Source organism: Ciconia boyciana, chromosome 1, assembly GCF_034638445.1.
Source record: "Ciconia boyciana chromosome 1, ASM3463844v1, whole genome shotgun sequence".
NCBI lineage: Eukaryota > Metazoa > Chordata > Aves > Ciconiiformes > Ciconiidae > Ciconia > Ciconia boyciana.
The window spans coordinates 205,962,407-205,982,023 of NC_132934.1; the positions used below are offsets into that span (position 1 = coordinate 205,962,407).

Sequence of the window (19,617 nt, forward strand, 5' to 3'; positions counted from 1 at the left end):
TTTTAAGAAAGGAAAATGTGGGTACAAAAACATTGTATGGATTGTTTCTTGTAATTTGGTTACCTGCTTCTTACATTGTAAAAGAGAAAATATTAATCAATGTAGGCGTAAACAATCAGAGCTCTCATCAAGCTAGAGTGTATCAAACCCAAGAATTAATTAATGAATGCAAAGCTAAATCATGGGTTTAGATTTAGGTTATTATTCCATGCAGATTAGGTGTATGGATAGGGAGTATATTCATGAAGATTAATGATTTTATCTTCTCCCTAGGAGTGACTCTGTGGATAAAATATAATGTCATGGTCTAGGATTGTTGGAAAGAAAAGAAAAAGATGCAATGCTAGGTAGGTGCTGGTGTCACTAGCAGTACAGGTGTTCTTTCTACTGGTACTATCTGCAACAGTAATATTGAAATATTGTATTGCACTTTCATTTTGGAAAAATAACCTGAACTCTTTAGGTGGAGGCTGGCATTCTTAAAGGTAGTGGCCAAATGGATATATGTGCTATGTGGAATAAGAAGAACAGGTGTTACTTCTTGTCCTGGTTTCAGCTGGGATAGAGTTAATTTTCTTCCTAGTAGCTGGTATAGTGCTGTGTTTTGGATTTAGTATGAGAATAATGTTGATAACACACTGATGTTTTAGTTGTTGCTAAGCAGTGTTTACACTGGTCAAGGACTTTTCAGCTTCCCATACAGCTGACCCAAACTGGCCAAAGGGCTATTCATACCATATGACGTCATGCTCAGTATAGAAACTGGGGGGAGTTGGCCGGAGGGTAGCAATGGCTGCTCAGGGATGGGATGGGCATCGATCAGTGGGTGGTGAGCAATTGCATTGTGCAACACTTGTTTTGTACATTCTTTTATCATTATTATTATTATTGTTGTTGTTGTTATTATTTTTACTATTATTTTATCTTCCTCTTCTATCCTATTAAACTGTCTTTATCTCAACTCACAGGTTTTACTTTTTTTCTGATTTTCTCCCGCATCCCACCGGGGAGCAGGAGGGTGAGCGAGCGACTGTGTGGTGCTTAGTTGCTGACTGGGGTTAAACCACAATGCTTCTGCCTGCAGTGAAGACAATGGTAACGGAGAAAGTTCAGTGCATGCAAGTCATGTTCCTAAAAGATGAAAAGATGTAGTTAGCTGCTTATCTGCATTTCAGATGGAGTGTGGAGTACCAGCAGAAATTATTTGGAGACTCAGAAGCAACACAATAATGAATGAGAAGAATGTTCATTTGTTTGTAGCTAAATTGACTAAATGAATTCTTAGTTAGATCATCTGGACTGCAACAGAATAATTGAAGAAAAATATCTACTCTGAAGAGACCAAAGCACTTGCTGAAAAGACAAGACTATATGTTTATAAAGTATTAGGCTTAATAATGAGGTGATTAAATAAAATGCAATGGGGTATGATATGTGATATGCAAGAAATCATAACAGATCACCTAATGATAATATCTTCATTTAAACTCCAGTGACAAATTTGAAACTGAAAATCTTAAGTGTTCTATGCCTCCTCTCTTTATTTCAAAAGCAATGAAAGAAACACACTGCAGACACAAATATTTCATTTAAATATTTTAAAAAATATTTTAAAACAATTTTTTCAAATTAAAACACAGGCTGGATTATAACTAAAGAGAAAACTTTTAATTTTCTTATACATAAGGTTAATAAAAGCTCAAATAAAATGAAGCCTTGTGAAGGCTTCAGTAGTTGTATCAATGATGGGCACATAGTTTAGCCAGCACTTAACATCCCGTTAAAGGTAATGGAAAGTCCTGGACTCTTCCAAAATTGACCTGGAACTCCTCTGGAGGCTTACTGTATTCTTCTTTCTATGTAGGGAGTTTAAAGCTACATTGAAACTGTAGGACTTGAGAACATTCCCCAGAAGCCAGCACACACTCTGCTACTGGTGCTGTTTCATGGTGGGATGAGACTCAAGGGTGCAGACCTCATTTCACTTCCCCTAATACAGATGACGGAGGTAAAGTCAGTTGTGAGGCACGCAGAGTCATAGTATGAGACTGCAGATCTGCAAGACTAGTCAGTCATGGAGCCAGGACCGAGGAGTGAATTGGACTGAATGGTGACCCCACAGCCTGAAATCTCTGAAACTGAGCGATGTGAATAATCACTCTAAATTTAAGTAATTAATCCATTTTCCTAGAACAAATTAAAAACCCAAAGGTGTATGTGCATGGCACCACTCATAATACAGAGACTTCTAACATTGCAGGATAAAAGCATGAACTTTCAGGAAAAAGTTTAATAGAATCTTGGCTGTCTTCTGCCATCTTACCAACTTATCAGCTGTTATTTAAAGTCACAATTACTTATTAGCACTTTTCAACATTTGCATATCAAAGAAGACACTTAAGGAACCATAACCTTAATTTATAATTTAAAACATTCAGTTCAGTGGTAAATGAATTGAGTTGATATTCAGCATTCAGATAAATAGCTTCAAATTTCTCCTGGAAATTCTGTAATCACCATACTGCTTCACAATTTTCAATTTGTCCATACTGTTTAATTTTGATTCTTGAATAACACCATGTCTTCTTCACCTTTTATTCTGCATGTATTGTTTCTGAGGCAGACATGCCCCCTGAGAGAACAATGTGCACACTAAAACCTGAAGTGCTTGGAGAAAACATGTATCTAATGATCAGTATGGGATTTAATAAGCCTTCTGAGGAACAGGTGATTCTCATCTATCACTGCTTTTAGGGACCGGAGATTTTAAGTAGGTGGCAATGAAGTTCAACAGTTGAAAAGTAGACACGGGTTAAAAGTTCACTTTTCAATAACTTTGGTGTCATTGCCAATCTTGGTACATTACTTGATTCAGGAATTCCAGGCTGTATCTGTGTTAATATCAGCAGCGAATGCTTAGGAGAGCTTGATGTTGTTTTGCTTGAGGATTCCCAGTCTGAAGTGGGTGACCACGTGAATTTCACCTGATTATAACTGGGAATTTATTAATTTCTCTTTCAAGAGTATTGCATCACTTATTAAACACATATTTAGTCACCATCAAAAACCTAGATACAATTTCTTCAGTGTACAGCATAACTGCACATAACTGCATCAGTCTCCTCTTTCTGATGAGGGTCTTCCTTGAAAAATTAATCTCTGGGCCTTACCACAGTTTGATCACGAGCAGTTGTAGCAGTATGTTCTTTGAGACCTTATGCTAGACGCACAAGTAACCAAGGTGAGGGTTAGATTTTTAGATGACAGTAGACATGGATGATTGCCAAGGAAAAAGAGAAAAAAAGGGCCTGATTATAAAATCCACTTGAGCAGCTTTACACATATGAACTACTCCACAGAAGCAAACAGGCTTATATATGTGTTCAAATTTTTACACGATTAGAAACACTAACCATTTCAGAACCACATAGCAGAAGAGTTCATAGCTAAAATGACCACCACTTGCCCTGTATAGCTACAGTACGTACAGTTCAAACAGCATTACTGCAGTACATTACATACTGGGGCAGGTTAACCTTGGCCGGCTGCCAGGCACCCACCAGCCACTCACTCACTCCCCCAGGGGAGAAAATGGGACGATAAAGCTCCTGGGTTGAGAGAAAGACAGGGAGATCCCTTACAAGTTACTGTCATGGGCAAAACAGGTTCAACTTGGGAAAACTTATTTCCAGTTAAAATAGACTTGGGTAGTGAGAAACAAAGACAAAAATTAAAGCAACGCCTTCCCCCCACCCCACTGCCTTTTTCCAGACTCAGCTTCCCTCCTCCACCCTGACTCCTCCTGGCCATAGAGCCGTCATGTATGACGCAGGATCCATGTATGACGCAGGGAGGTCTCTGAAGTGGCCTCTTGGGATCAGGCCAGACACCCCAGGGTGTCTGAAGTGCACTGGAGACCCAACTTAAAGCACACGAATTAATCTGTACAGGGTGCGCAGTTCCTAACAGATAAATACCCAGTGCCATTTGGGAGGCTGTGGGGTGCCCGAGGACCCCAGGCAGAGCAGACCAGCACGGTGCCACGTTCACACCAGCCCTGCCCTGTCCTGGTGTGGCGGCCGCAGGCCAGGAGAGGCTCCTCGCAGCGCCTGAAGTGACACTGCGGAGACTGCTCCCAGACACCTGAACCCTGCTCTCTGCAGCCAGGTGTGAGCTAACCGTCCGTGCACGGAGCCAGCGGACTTCTAGGTGTTACAACTGGGATTAAAATAAGCATTTAGTGCATTTTTCCCAGGTCCCGGGTCCTATCTGCCAGTTTCATGTATATCCATAGGATATTGGGCTGTAAGACACCCCAAGCGGCACTAGTATGTAAAACGTGAATTGCTCCCTAGTGTTTAGATATCACATTTATTTGTCTGCACCCTCATGCTGAGCTCCACCTGCCTTTACCCCAGCCCTGACAGCAAGGAGGAGGCCCGGAGGAGGCCCAGAGGAGGTGGGGTGGGACAGGACGGTGAGGGGCTGTGAGGTGACTGCAGCCTCGGGTCAAGAGGCTGTCCACAGACAGACAGGGGTGACAGTGGGCTCTCTATGTCGGCCATTTATCCCATGGGCCTAAGTTGTGGGGTTTGTCCATCCCACTGCGTTTGAACAAGGCTGAAGAGTGACAGCCCTTTTTCCCTGGGCAGCCAAGGGCTGGGCCTCCCATCAGCCCTGGCTCCCTCCACTGATGCGGTGGCCGTGTAACAGTGGGCAGAACGCTGCTGCCGGCCGTGTCACAGGGGGTTGGTGACACAGCCGCCCAGGACCGGTAGAGAAAGGGCTGTGTGGTCAGACGGCCCAGGCTGCAGGCGTGTGAGCGAGGGCTGAGGCGAGAGGCCAGGCAGGGAGGAGGGCAGGGAGGGGAGGGGAGGGCTGCTGGGCCCGGGTTGCCCGTGGCGCGACAGATGCCGGCTGCTCCTCCTTTGTCTTCCAGGGCTGCAGGCTCACACAAGGACAGGAACACACCATGGCGCGCTCCCGTCCTCGGCCATGCAGCCAGAGACGTTCGCTACCTTCTACAAGGACGATGACACTAAGTTAAGGCCTCAAGACTCTGGCAGAGCCCTGGGCAGCCCTTGCCCACGGTGAGCCGGGGTGCCTGCCCCTTCGCTTCTTATCCTGCCTTTTACAGACGCAGGCCCAGACAGCAACAGGACCACACCATGGCGCACTCCCGTCCCCTCCCTCCGCAGACACTCAGCCAGAGATTTCTGCAGCTTTCCACAAAGCCATGGACCTAAGCGCAACCAAGCACACACAGCCCCAGTCTGCACCGTGCCAGGGTCCCACAGGCAGCTTGAGGCTCCCCACAGCCATGGACGAGGGCAGCCCCACACCACCCACCCTCTCTTGTCTGAAACAGTCCTTGAAATAAAATTTTCTGATTCATGAACCATTGCCTGGTTCTTCTGGTTTGTGTGGTCTTTTGGGGGAAACCTCCTGGGCCTTTCCTTATTATATTTAATTTATATATCTTTGTATATGTGCATATATATGCTATATATAAATACACATCTTTATACACGTGTATGTTTTCTGATCCCTTCAGGGGATCAATTTATATCCAAAAGCATCAGGTTTGCTTGCACCCATGTTTTAACTAACAGTGACCCAAGCTCTTAAACAAGACAGTCCTGTGTGAGTTTTTTCTTTTGAACTTAAGCAGGAGCATAAAAGGAGATGAATACTTAACATACATATTAAGCATATGCATATTTCAATTTACTATTTCAATTTCTCAAGGGAAATATTTTTGTTTCTCACACAGGCTTTTACTAAAACAACAGTTTTCTGTATCTAAGTGCAATGAGACCAGTGATTTATTATTGAGAGGCACGTATGTCTTGGGATTACAGGTATGCATTGCAACCAAGCAATGTAACAGCTAGTTTGTGGTCCCTTTACAAATTGTAAATTGCCATTTTCAGTCTAGGCCATTGAAAGCACTAAGCACTCTCATTAGGATTTACTATTTAAACTGGTATTGCCCAGAAAGGCCAGGATCTGGAAAACATTCCAAATATTACTAAAATCCCTCTTTTTAAATTCTTGAGTATTCTTGAAAGTAGTACTCAAATATTCTTTGAATTGCAAGGTTGTCCTTGCAGCAGATTTGCACTTAGAACATACCGGAGTGTATGACTTAGTAACAAGTATTTAAATCCCCACAGGAATGGAAACTGGAATCTGTGTATCCTGCACCTCAGACAGTAGGCAACATGTGGTTTCTCTCTCTTACATACAGAGATACTTTCGTTCTCTCCTTCAGTTACTGATGAAAAAAAGATCAGATGTTCTTTAGTTCTTGCTCAGCAATGCAAATACCATGAGAACAAACTGCAGATGAGAATGAAGTTTCCTGTACTTTCAATTCTGTAGTAACTGAAATAGTGTCATTCCTCAACACTCAGCTTTCTTGCCGTGATCCTTGATATAATTCCAGATCAATAAACACACTGTGAAAAAGAATGAATTCCTGGAACCCTGGGAACACAGAGGTGGGCAGGAAGGAAATATGACTGTGTTCAAAGACCTCCACTGAAGCTGCATTGGCAATATTATTTTTAGTCTCTGATAGTTCTGTGTGCTGTACTTTTAAAGAATAAAAGAAATAATGTTTTTTAAAGTGTTTTCTTAAATCATATTTTAAAAATATAATTGTCTGCAGAAGGAGAAGGTGTAGCAAATTCTACACTGCACTGTCATTAGTGTAGTTTGACCGCTGTCTGCAATGTTACAGTGCCATTCAAGCTATATGACTGGCATAAATAGTCTTCTTGGTGCCATCTTCTCAGTCTGAGGTACTGGTGGGAGGAAACAGCTCTTTTCATTCTGGTATTTTTCACCCAGCAGACAAGGTATCTGAGGGGATATGCTCAGGCAGCATGTGAATATGGGGGAAGGAGGTATTGCTTGAGGTCTTCTCCATTTCAACTGCTCATGTCCCTTTAGCAGCACTGTTTTTAACTGCAGGTGATAGTGGTAGATGGCTTTGCTAATCCCTCTGAAGGTGGACTAGAGAGATCTTTAGAGAAACTATTTGTTTTCAGCTGTTATTCTGACACATTGACAAAATTTGTCCAAATGGCAGTTGGAAAAAGGGTGATGGCAATTCTTTTTTGAAAGCAGAGTAACTCAGCAAAATTTAAAAACCACAAATTTTTACAGGACTGGGAAAACAATGCTGTCTTATCTCTCTACATTTTTTTTTGCCCATTTTTCAAAGGCCTGTTGAACCCATGTGGAGATAGAAGATTTTTCTAAAGAAAAGCTACAAGATACTGTAAAATGATAGAACTTCTAAAGTAGCCTAAAAGCAGGGGTCACTAACTGATCCTCCATCCTAAAATATACATTGAAGTCTGTATACAGACCCTACCCAGAAAAGTACCTGCTTGACCAAACCATATTCCATGGACCAAACCATATCCCAATGATCTGTCAGTCCTAGTCCTATTAATATGTTCAGGATATATTAAGAAAGTTGCAGGAGCTGCTGATAAGGCTATATATGTTGCTGAAATGTGCATATCATCAGAATTTATTAAAATAAAACAAAGGTGTTTCATTTCAAATTGGTCTGACAAAGTGAAAGACTTTTTGGTAAAGGTGGATCAGGTTTTAGTGCTGCTCATTATCAAACTCACTTTTGAATGCCTTTCTTTCCTGGTTTGTTTTCAGTTTGTGCTTGTTGCATGCATTTGAGGTGATGACTCTAGAGGATCTTCTGATTAACCTTTGTTACCATGGAAACAAACAGTGTAACCTGTTCAATATATTCAGAAAACATTGTAGATGTACAAATAATCACCCTGCTTTCAAAGAAAACATATTGCTTTCTTCAACTAAAAGCTAGAAACCCTCCTTTTTTCAGCTTAAACACTGAAAAAATGTATTAACTTCACTGCTAATATTGATTTTACAAGTAGGTTCTATAATATAACGTTTCACTTAACACCTAAGAAATAAAGAATGACTATCCATTTTAATATCCCTATAATCTGTCAAAATATAAAATTTCCTTTAATATAATGAAAAAGAAAAAACCCACTATTTCATCACAGCAAAATATGTTCCAATGATTAAATCTGTGTGCAACAGATTTTAACATTAACAAAGGTGGCTTCAATTTACAATAATTATTTTGCATATATAGAAGCAGAAACACATATATGTATATGTATGTATGTATATACACACATGCATATACAAAACCCATTTATTTTTAAAACTATGTTTCAGTTAACTTAAAAGTCAAGAGACTTTGAGGACACTTTCCTTTTGACAGATAAGTTCGGACAGATACACACGCCCTGAGGTATGTACATTGATTCTAGTATGCTGCATGCTGGAACAGTGTACAGTACATGTGTGATTGAGTTTACACTGCAAAGGAGATAAAATTATTTTCTCATATTTTCAGAATTATCTTTTCTGAAGCAGATATGTTTATCTGCTTATTAGGCAAGCTAGGACAAGTTTTTCCTGTTGCTTGAAAATGGTTTCTCTGTTCTGTGGCCTGAAACAAACATATCTGTTCTAAACTTAGTTTATATTACCTAAATGTCATGCCACACTAATCAATATTGCCCAATATTTTTTGTCAATGAAAAATTTTTAGTAGTTTGTGTCTTTAATTCAGACTGGTAAATGCTGGATCTAGCAGATGTTGTGGAATCAGGAATTCTCATTCAACAAAAATTAGATTCGGATCTTGCACATCTTGAGGTTCATTGATTCAACACTTTCAGCTGTGAACTGGACCCTGTTCTTTATTTTCTTCTAAAAGATATCAAACCAAAGATGGAAGGATAAAAAGAGTCTTTATTCAACGTGAAGTTAAATTATCTTTACTGCAGCATTTCCAAAAGTTTTTGGAACAGTAAGAAAGTATGAGTTTGCAGTTTTATGATTCTTCAAGAGTATTTCATTAATAATTCACTTTCTATGCACATTCTTTCGTCATGACTTCACACATTGATACATAGCTTGAAGAGAAGGACTGTACTGCCTTAACTGCATGTTTACACTAAGTAATTCTATACAGTTTAAATTAAGCAGTGAGCTACAGCATAGTTCTTTTATTTTGAGATATCAGGAAACACATGATGAATTAAGAGTGCAAATTAAATGGCATAAAGTCAGTATAAGCAGATCTTTATTAGAAGCCACGTCAGGCCTCTGAGCATGGCTGCTGGGAAATCAAGAAGTCGCTTGAGAACCTGCACACTTAGGCAGCTAATAAAAGTATTTTGTTTTTTCTTATGGCAAACCTGGCTCCTGAGTGTATGCCATATAGTAGATGTTTGACTTATGCAAGTTCTCAATCGTAATAACATAAAACATGTTTCCCCCCCTCTTGTTAATGTGCTCTCACTTGTAGCAGTGGTCATCCATGAACACACATGAGCACAGAGTGCTGTAGCATTTTCTCATTTAGGAGGCCCTGGCATATAAACACAATCACTTAACTCTATCACTTATCACATACCAGTTGTAGGAAGATAACTAAAATATCTTTCTTTTGAGAGCTCTAAAAACTGAAAAGAAGCCTTAAGGCCAAACCAAAATCAAGAAATGTAGTAATTTAAGTAAGTGGAATCCCAGATGATTGAGACAGTGAACTTATTTCTGGTTTCTAAATATCAAAGATATTATCTTAAAGTTATTAATAGAACTGAGAGAGGTTTAGAAAATAAGTTGTGTTCAGCTGCCATAGCAGATGTGTTCTTGCCCTCTTGGATGATGCAGAATATCCTACCTGGTCTCCTGCCATGGAGTCCTGAATCCTCCCATGCCAGAAGTATGCTGGTCTTTTCTAAGTCTTGTTTCATATCTGTGTTTGTGCCATGCAGGTGCTTCAGATAATCAAGGGCTTTTAAAATATAACTCAGGTGCCTCAGATTTACTTGTTTCTGCAACTGTCTACACAGCTGGATGTACAGAGACCTGTAAGTGGTAGAGTAACTCTCCTAGGACTGTTTTATGCAGTCCTTGGAAGAAAAAGTTGCAGTCCTTCTCTTCTGAGTCAAGTGCACTGTTCATTGTGGCTTATGAGTTATGGCCCTTTTGAAATTTTGTCTCCAGTCAGTGGTTCTTTACTTCCTGCTGCAAAACAGAATAAGCTCAACTGCAGAGCTGGAATGTGGCCCCCATGTTTTGAGGAGATTTCATGATTGCTGACCTATATCAGGTATGATCTCAGCATACCTCCTGGAAATGCCAAGGATTTAGGTGGTGGAATGCTTACCCTGAGGATCCCCATCCCATATCTCATTTTCTTAGAATGAGACAGGCATAAAATTTTCTCAGCCTTCTCAAAGTAAGGATATAAGCACAACAGTCAAACTTCACATCAAATTTAAACACAGTAAGCTGCCTTTTTGCCAGCTGGTTTTTTCCCAATAAAACATGATGGAAAAATCAAGGTCAATCAGGGAGAAGATGCTTTATAGTTCCAGCTTGTACTATATTATTCATAAAGTCTGTATTCTTTTGCCTTGCAGCTACCACTTTCTTCTCCTTCAGTCTCTAGACATTCATGCAGTTGAAGACCAGGATAATACACTCTGGTTCTAATCCTGAACTTTGATTTTCACCTGCACATATCAGGTTGCCTGGGAGGAGTTATCAGTGTCTGGTGCATTGGTGATAACTGAGTTTAGTCTAGTCACCGCTTACAAAGAATATTGCAGAGGACGGACAAATATAGAAACCTGGCCCAGTTCCAGAAATGCTATCAAACAGAATTTATCTGCTTGCATGATTCAAATTGTTTGTGTTCTAGATCAACCTTAATTCAAGGAACATATTTACACTTGTATATAAGCCATTTTTGTTCACAAAAACACATGCATACACCATTAGTTTTCAATACATGCAAAGTATTTTCCAGGGGAAAAAAAAAGACTTTACTGAGAGGAGCAGTAATCCTGTAATCACAGTTATTATACTGCATGAATGTTGTTGAACTGTGAGGTATTAATGATGATTTTTTTCTCTGTTACTTCCTTAGACTATGATGTTTAAATATCCTCTAACCTCTTCTTCCCTTCCTCTCCTTCCTTCCTCCTTTTCTTTCCTTCTGTTTTTCTTTCCATCTTTCTTTGAACGTAATTCAGATAAACATTATCACTAAAGAAATGGTATCAGAAATGTGGCTCCTTTAAATGTAACCAAATATGAGAAAATGCGTATTGTTACTATGAATTATTGCATTTAAAGGTAGATGACACCATATCACACTGGTATGTCTATCCATGCATACATGTGTGCATGCACGACAGAGTTGACTATACAGAGTAGGTAATTTAGAGAAAAAGTAGTTTTATAAGATCTACTATTCATGTTTAATTTACATTACTATCATTCATGATTAAATTAGAAAAACTCCAAAGAGAAAAAAAATATATATAGAAGAGGGACTGACATTTTACTGCTTTGCTTTTCAAATATGCAGACATTAGTTGAATAGATGAAATTGTGCTGTAATGGAATTTCAAACCACTAGTTTGCTATTTTCATGTAGCAAACGCTGTATAAAACTATTCTGCATAGGAACCTTTAAGAAAGAATGTTTTAACTGGTGACTTTAAGGTTAATCTGAAGAATCTAAAGGGAAAGAGGCCCGTTTCTACTTTGTGATGTTTAATAAAATTCAAAATTATGCCTGAGAAATACTGAAGTAAGCTGATAAAAACTTACTGCTTTTGAAAAAATTTTCAAAGATTCAGAGAGGGAAACTCAACTTACCATCATGTTTGAAGGCCTCTGAAAAGTGGTAGAGGTTTGTTGGGGAGTGATAATGTTGTGCAGCTCCTCTCCAGCCTGGTGAAGATACGCTTCCTAATGAAGGACTGCTTAATCGTGGTCTGTTCTTTGAATTAAATGAGGCTAAAGATGAACTACCAGATTTGATTCTTAGAATAGCAGCATATGAAGTGGGGAGACCAGGAACAGCTTCTGAATACTCTGAAAAAAACCCAAGAAGTGAACACTGAATAAAGATAAAATCTATCACTTTTCAAAAGAATATTTAGTTATGCAGTAGAAAGTAGAAAAGTTTTATTTGTAAAAGGAGTGTCAGAGATGCCCCAGACTCCACGAGGGACTCGGCTTCCAGACAGAACTGGGTAGCAGCATAGACCTCTGAGGCAGAAAATTCCCCTGTAGTTTCAACACAATATAAAATCAGGTGGTTATTAGATTTCTTACTTATAGTAATATGAGTTTTCAATATTTTAAATTCTATTTCTATGACCCTAAGTCACAGCAGAAAAGTGTCTGCCAAGCCATCTTCTTTCCTTCACAGCCTTACATTACTTTGTATATGCAGTGCAGAAACACTGGTTGAAGCTAAATATGGTCCTCATTTCAACACTACTCTGCAAATCAAGTGGGCTAGCTCAAAAGCCCAAGAGCCCACTATGCACAAATATCTTTCCCAAAGACATGTACGTGCCAAAGTCACCTCCTTTTCTGTCTCTGCAGCTTCCCTTTTTTTCCTTTTCTGCCTGTACTTAAAATTTCAGTGTCTACAAATAAAAAATAGTGCCCAAATTTTTGGTCCCTGTACAATACCAAATATAAGAGAAATAAATAAACCATATTATTATAATAGATTAAAAATATTACTCAGGAGCTGCAAAGGAGGTGAGAAGAATATTTAAAAATACATTGATATAGATGAGCAAAGGGAGTCAGACTGCATATCAAGTGCCTATGAAGGAACTGATTTTTTAGGGCACAGTGGAAGTGGCTGGCAGAAAAAAGATCATTGTTCTGTCATCTCCACTGATGATAAATATTTATAAATTGGACATTCTTCACATTGACATAACATGAACAATGAAAAACTATGAGTGTTCAAAAGCTTTGAATAGCAGCACACTCAATTGAAATAAAATCTCTTTAAAATATTAGGTCGTGGCCTTGCTGGAGAGCTTTTGGAAAAATATTCTAACCATAAATATAGTTTGAACTATTTTATATTTCAAATGGTTTAAAATTAGAGAAATATGCATTTTACTCTACGAAGACTGTGACAGTGAACGCTTAGAGTCTTTCAGGTTTAGGAAAAGGTCATTTCAGTACACTATTTATTGTCTCTGATCCGATGTTAAAAATGCACCTCCTACCTTTTAGAAGAAGCTGGAATTTGGCAAAAGCAGACGATCAGTATTTTAAAATTACCATTTTCATCTATGCAAACTCTAAATATACAGATTATGTGATGATGCCGTATCTCATTTAAAATTTGGATTTAAATACAAGTTTTGTCAATCAGATGGCAAAGGCACAAATAAGGAGAACTCTGCTTTAAGTCGTTTTTCACTCTGGTCTCAGAAACCATCTACCTTATTATTTGCATCATGCTGTTTTGTATATCATATACATAATATCAACTTTCCTGGCCCACAAAGAGAGGGGAAATAGAACATCATCATGATAAATTAAAATGTTGTATGAAAATATCTCTTATAGGACCTCTTGAAACATTACCATTGGAATATAAATGTGATTTCATAAAAAGTATCTTTGATTGTCTTTCAATACATTCCTTCAACATTTTGCAATATTAATGTATTTTAGTTCTTTTAAAGTAATTTTTTTCGGTAGGGTGAAAGTAAAGTAAAATTTTTCCAATTCCAGGGGAATATTGAAAAAAATCTTTAAAATTTCATATTAAAATCTATTGCCATTAAAATAACTTTTTTTTCATTCTGATTTCCCTGAGGTCAGAATCTCAAGGTCATTGAGGTTTCTTGAAGAAATTTTTGTATTTTCGACTTATTTTGGTCTCACAAAATGCTAATTTATCTTTTGAACAAAAATATTTTTGGCCTTACAAATATAAATGATTAGAGATAAATGAGCTGCGGTGGAAATGTCCATGTTTAAACTTATCACATTAAATGCTTAATGAAGAATGGACATCTTCCTCGTGAGCAGAGAAGGAAGATGTTCCCTGGGGAATATGGACATAAAGGAAAGGGACAAAACTCTCTCTAACATAGTCTACATCAGAGGATGGAAATGCTCGGTGATGAACGTAGCAGTTCTGGTGGCAGGATAGCTAATTAGTTGTACTGTAAGTGGGCATTGGGCACTGTGGAGCTCCTCAGATCCTCACAGCTCAGATCCTCTGATATCCCCAGGGGTGCCGATACCCTCCCTGGAAATGCTGCAGGAAATTTGGAAATGGGCAGATTGGGACACAGTCTTGTTTTTCTCACATGGAGCTGGGATGTGGACAGATTGTAGCTGGTAAGAAGGATGCAAGGCACCATGCACTCTTGCTTTGAAAAGACACCACATCCCTCTGTCTTTTAAATACACACATGTCCTTCTGCTTCTCACCCAAGGTGAACAAATGATCTGTAATCTACATGAGATAGATGAGGAAGCAGAAAGAAAATGCTAAATTAAAAAGTGTGGTGTCACAGAACTATTCCTGTGTATATTTTTATACATAACTAATCTATTTTGTAATTCTAACTATAATTCTACATACTCTGTTTTACAGGATCCATTTCTACAGCTTTTAAAAAAAAAAAAAGTGTAAACAGTGGTGATTGCTGTTGGGAAGACATTCCTCCAGTGTGCACACAGACATAGAAGAAATACACACTGGAAGGAATTTTACTTTATAATAAGAAAAATGCAGACCTGCCTTTGGTCCAAACTTTACAACACAGCATAATAAACCTTAATAAGATTTCCAAAGGAATCATGATTGCAATCACATATATAATGAATGTACTGTTTCTTGAGTATTTTCTGCAGATACAGGCACTTTTTTATTTTCAGCATGCTATTTTAGCTCTATGCTATTTTCCCTATGGCAAAGGACATGGATTTGGGACAACTTTATGTCAGTACTTTTTCAGCAAATGATAAATACTTTGTGTGACTGAAATATAGTATTACTAGGATGTTAAATGTACTATATGCCACACAGTAGTAAAACTCTAATGTCTGAAGACCTTTTGAACTATGTAGTCTGTTTGTTGACAACAGAAGGTAGTTGCTTAGATGATGTTCCTGAGTATATCAGCTATTCTAGCTTGAGAAGATTCAAATAATTATTCTTATGTCATTTCACTGGGAAAATTATGAAACAGTCTTCCTTGATGGGTAGACAGAAAGGCTTCCTTGCAAGCTGGAGCGTCTGAGCTGTATACTGCTTCTTTTGCAAAGAAATGGAGATTAGCAATCAGAAATTAAATACTAATACGAATAATCCTGATTCTTAGATAGACCATTTAATATAGCTTCTATAATCCTATTGCCCTGTATTGTCAACTTGGAAAGTGGGTGGAGCAAGCACATGCTCTGAGTGTTTCTACATAAACATAGTATATTATAATTCTTCCTTTTGTTTTCACTATTAAATTTTTCAGTTCAATGACACACTGAGAACAAAATGCAGCCAGGCCCCTGCTCCTCTAGCAAGTCTGCCACTTAGCTCTCCTCCTTGCTGTGTCTCTCATTCTCTGCCATTCCCACCTGCTTCCATAAAAGTCTCTCAAACGATCTTGCTCACAGGAGAGGAACATCCTTCTACTGGGTTCTGCCAGATCTATCACCCAGCAAGCAAGTTAAGACAAATAAGCATCCTTCCTCCCTGCTGCCCAGGCACACAAGAGGAAGAAAAAGTAGTACGCATATATAAAGTTACAAACAAACACATAAAAAATTGTATCCTTCATTACACTTAATTCATTTACCACCAGGCCAAATTGCAGATTATACAAACATGGGAAAGCAAAATAACCATTAATCCTTTCAAAATTGTACTATGAAATACTTTTTCTTTTTACTCTTTTTAATTGGAAGGGCATGCCAGCTTACGAGACAAGGCATACTACAGTTCCTAGTAAGCTTGAGCTAACAAGTGCTCCTGACCTAATTAGTTTGGGATCAGACTTTATGTCATTAGGGTGAGTGCCTGGAACAGCTTCCAGGCAGAGGAATGCATCTGGAGGGGAAGGAGGTTTGAGGAGGTGCAGGAGCCAAACGTGAAGGGCTAAGCAGTAAGTGGGACTGGAAAAAGGAGAAAGTACAATAGAGAGACTCGCTCCAGGCTGCCTAAGTTTTGCCAACATACCACACTGCTATACAAAAGTAAATAGAAGACATACTGAAATCTCCAGTGGTATGCATCCTCCCTTTCTGCAGTAGTTTGAATCAAACTGCAGTTTTTGCTAATGTAATATTTCTCATTTTTAGGCTATGACTCTCCTGTTTCTTTGCATACATAACACAATAAGCTAATCCAGTAAATAGGATTCAACAACCCCAAAATAGTTTTAACAACTTCTTTTTGCCGAAATAGTACGTGTAGGCAGCTTGGTGAAATGAACTTGTTCTGTGCTGCCTCATCAAGTCAAGAAGACTGTAACTCTTTTCCCACTTAAAAAGAAAAATTATTTTAAAATTCTTTGTTATCTAGTTGAATGGGGAACACTTGTTCCACAGTGGTAAATCCCGTGTTTGAAAGAACAAAAGAATCAACATCTCAGATGGCATGAATGTAAAGTACCATGGGAAGAAAGAGAAGGAAAGGATACAAAAGTCACTCTACAGGCTGAAAAGGTCCTGCAGTAATGTCAGTATTACGCAAGCTGGTTTCTGACCTTTCGTGGTATAATTGTTTTGTTTGGCTGGGATTAGTGATCAATGTGAAATTTCATCCTGACTCTTGTTGCTCTGTCATGCTCATGGGGATGCTGTATCTGAGTAAAGTTTCTCTTGTAAGACATAACTAGAAATGGTTAATAAATTATACATAAGCAAATATTTCTTGTTTTGTTTACTGAAAGCCTGTAGCCTGTGATCATTACTGACAAGTAGAGAAGAAAGCATGCTTACCTAAAAACAAAACCTACTTCCTAGTCCAAACATTCACCTCCAGAGATTTAGACTTCTGAACTGCCAAGTTGCAGTGGCTTAATTAGAATATATTTTTATTGGAGTAATATTTACAATAAAATTATTCCTTGAATTTGGTTTAGATGAGACTTCTGAGACTTGGGAGCATAAATTTATTTTCCATTACTTAAGTACATAATTAAACTGCTGGAGAGTAGATGTTACTCTCTAATGTGTTTTTTAGCTTTACCAGTCTACCCTTTAAAATCCTTGAGAAATTCCATCAAACACCTATGGGTAGCTCTCAAAACTCTGCTGTACTTGAGCTTCACAATAAAATTATATTTTCCCTAACCTCATTCTTAGAAATAACTTAACTATTTGGAATGAAACATACAAAGGTTTTTCAGCTGCAAGCAGACACAGATAAGGATTGTATAGGCCCAAATGGTAAAGATATAAAGCAGCTAGAAACCAGACACAATAAAGTCAGCAGCTTGGATTAGCCTTCATAGTTCTTTGCACTAGAGCTACCAGATTTATAGTCATTTTAACAACAGTATGACAGTTTTAAGATAGACTATATATTTTTTTCCAAGTGCACATTTTCTTAAATGTGATTTCCAACAGCAAACTATGATTTGAATTAGTTTTGGTAACTTTTTAATGAATCTGTGCCAACTCATTAAATTATTCATGCATCTTTTATTATTTTCAGCACATGCTGCTCTTCAGCCTTTCTTTGGTCAGATTAAACACAACAAGGAAAAACTGCGCCACAGGTAATAGAAAAACTGTCTTCTGCTGATTGCTGAGGTTTTTTTCTTTTAGAAAAAACAGGAATATTAATTTCAAGATGATTTGAAAGAAGTTTACTCCTATAATTTGTAATAGCTATGTCAGGTTATAAATTTGACTTAATTTCATGTGTTCTGTGGGAGAACTAAGCTGACTCTGAGGGAAAGGGGATCTTTTCCCACAGGATGGCATATGCTTATACATGTTCCTTACACACAGTCCATGGGTACAAATATAAACCACAAATACTATCCTGTTATATTTTATCTGTCAGATTTGTTCCAAAAGGCACAACATACGTCAACATAGTTCCAACAATGGTACTATGTAATTTGACCAAAACACAATCTTTTTTCAAACAGAGAAACATGACAAAGCAAATTCACCATCCCCAAAACTGCTTTGAAACTGTCTTTGTAGTGTTTAAAATCTATGGAGAGTAAAGGATTCTGACTCTTGGGGTGATGTTTTGTTTACCTTCATTCCTTTTTTTTTTAAGTGACTCCTGGTCAGTTACTAATGCATTGACATTTCTCAACTATCTAATTAAAATGTAGTCTATCTTATAATACTTGCAAATGTGACCTTCATTTGTATATTTGTGCTAGCTAGCATGTTTAATCAAATGTCACTAAGAATGCTAACCCCTTTTTTTCATTGTAACTTTTAATTACGTTGTTTCAGTGGAAGTGTTCAGTCTTCCAAGCTTATGAAAATATGTGCCTTCATTCTGTAAACTGGATTGTACCACTGTTGCTCCTCAATTTTTTAAACAGAAATATATTTTCTCTCTTGTTCTGTGCCTGCACATCAGTTTCCTTTTAGACCGCTCGATAACTTATCGCTCGGCAATAAGCTGAGAGAGATGTAAGAATAGTAGGAAACTGTGTTGATAAGGTGTCCATCTAGGGCACCTCTTTATGAGAACTAGGATTACTACTAAAACACAGCAAAATGTCAATAAATTATGTTTTCCTGGTGAAATGAGATTAACTGTAACACACACACAAAAAAAGGGCAAAAACCAGTACAAAATAAAGAAAAAAGTGGAAGCCAGCAGATTTTCTCAAGAACTGGTTAGTGCATCTGATCCTCCTCTGCACAATTCCCATTGTGTGTGGTTTAGTTTATGTGTCAGAGATTTCATTTTAAATATGCTATTATATACCGATTATTACTCAAAACAACAGGCAATGAAACAACATATTCAGACAATCATCAAAACCAAACCAAAACAAACAAAAAGACTGAAACCTTCAATGGGAACCTCATTTTAAGCATCTGGAATCTAGATGTCTACATGTGCACTAGTGAGGCTGGGTTCACTTTACAAGTAGTGAAGAGGAAGAGGAACGTGGCATGTGATGTGGTGGACATGATCAGTAAATGGCTACTTTTTGCCACAGACTTTAAAAGGAAAGTAAGGTGAGTAGCTGAGATGTCAACATTTCAACTTGTTCAGATGTCCATTGTCTTAGTCCTCTCATCATAAATCAGTCAAGCTTCATTCGTGTCTTTTCTGCTCAAAATGTTCAGTTGTTCTGTGGAGGAGTAAAGATCAAGAGATTTGAATTATTTTCCAAAGTAGCAGTGGGGGATTATTTAAAAGCTGGAAGTTCTCAAGGAAAATATGCTGGTGGTCTTCATCAACCTTTTTCACCACAGATTTGATAGTATGGGAAAAGGAGAAAATTCATCTATTTAAGATGGTCTTTCCTTGGGGAAAGAAATTATTTTTGCCAGGTCTTTGGCCAAAATAAGTAAACCTTCAATCCAAAAATTGTTCTGTTGAACTCTTCAGTAGTCCAGTGTTCAAGGAAGGTGCACAATAATTTCATTTGAAAATCCAAAATAACCTCTCACTTTATGGAATTTGTTTTCTCTTAGAAACCTGGTCATACAAGGCAGCAAATTTGAGAACATAGAATACTATGGACAGAT

At 38.1% G+C, this 19,617-nt stretch overlaps 1 protein-coding gene across 1 annotated transcript in view; it reads right to left on the reverse strand.

The window, feature by feature from the left end:
• CNTN5 (contactin 5) overlaps nt 1-12,458 on the reverse strand; it is a 270,290-nt gene extending 257,832 nt beyond the window's left edge. The window contains exons 1-2 of the mRNA XM_072858415.1: nt 12,431-12,458; nt 11,758-12,024 (exon numbers count right to left, since the gene is read on the reverse strand). Coding sequence (XP_072714516.1) covers nt 11,758-12,024; nt 12,431-12,458 — 295 coding nt within the window. The remainder of the gene's footprint in view (nt 1-11,757; nt 12,025-12,430) is intronic.
• Between the last annotated feature and the right edge of the window lie 7,159 nt (nt 12,459-19,617).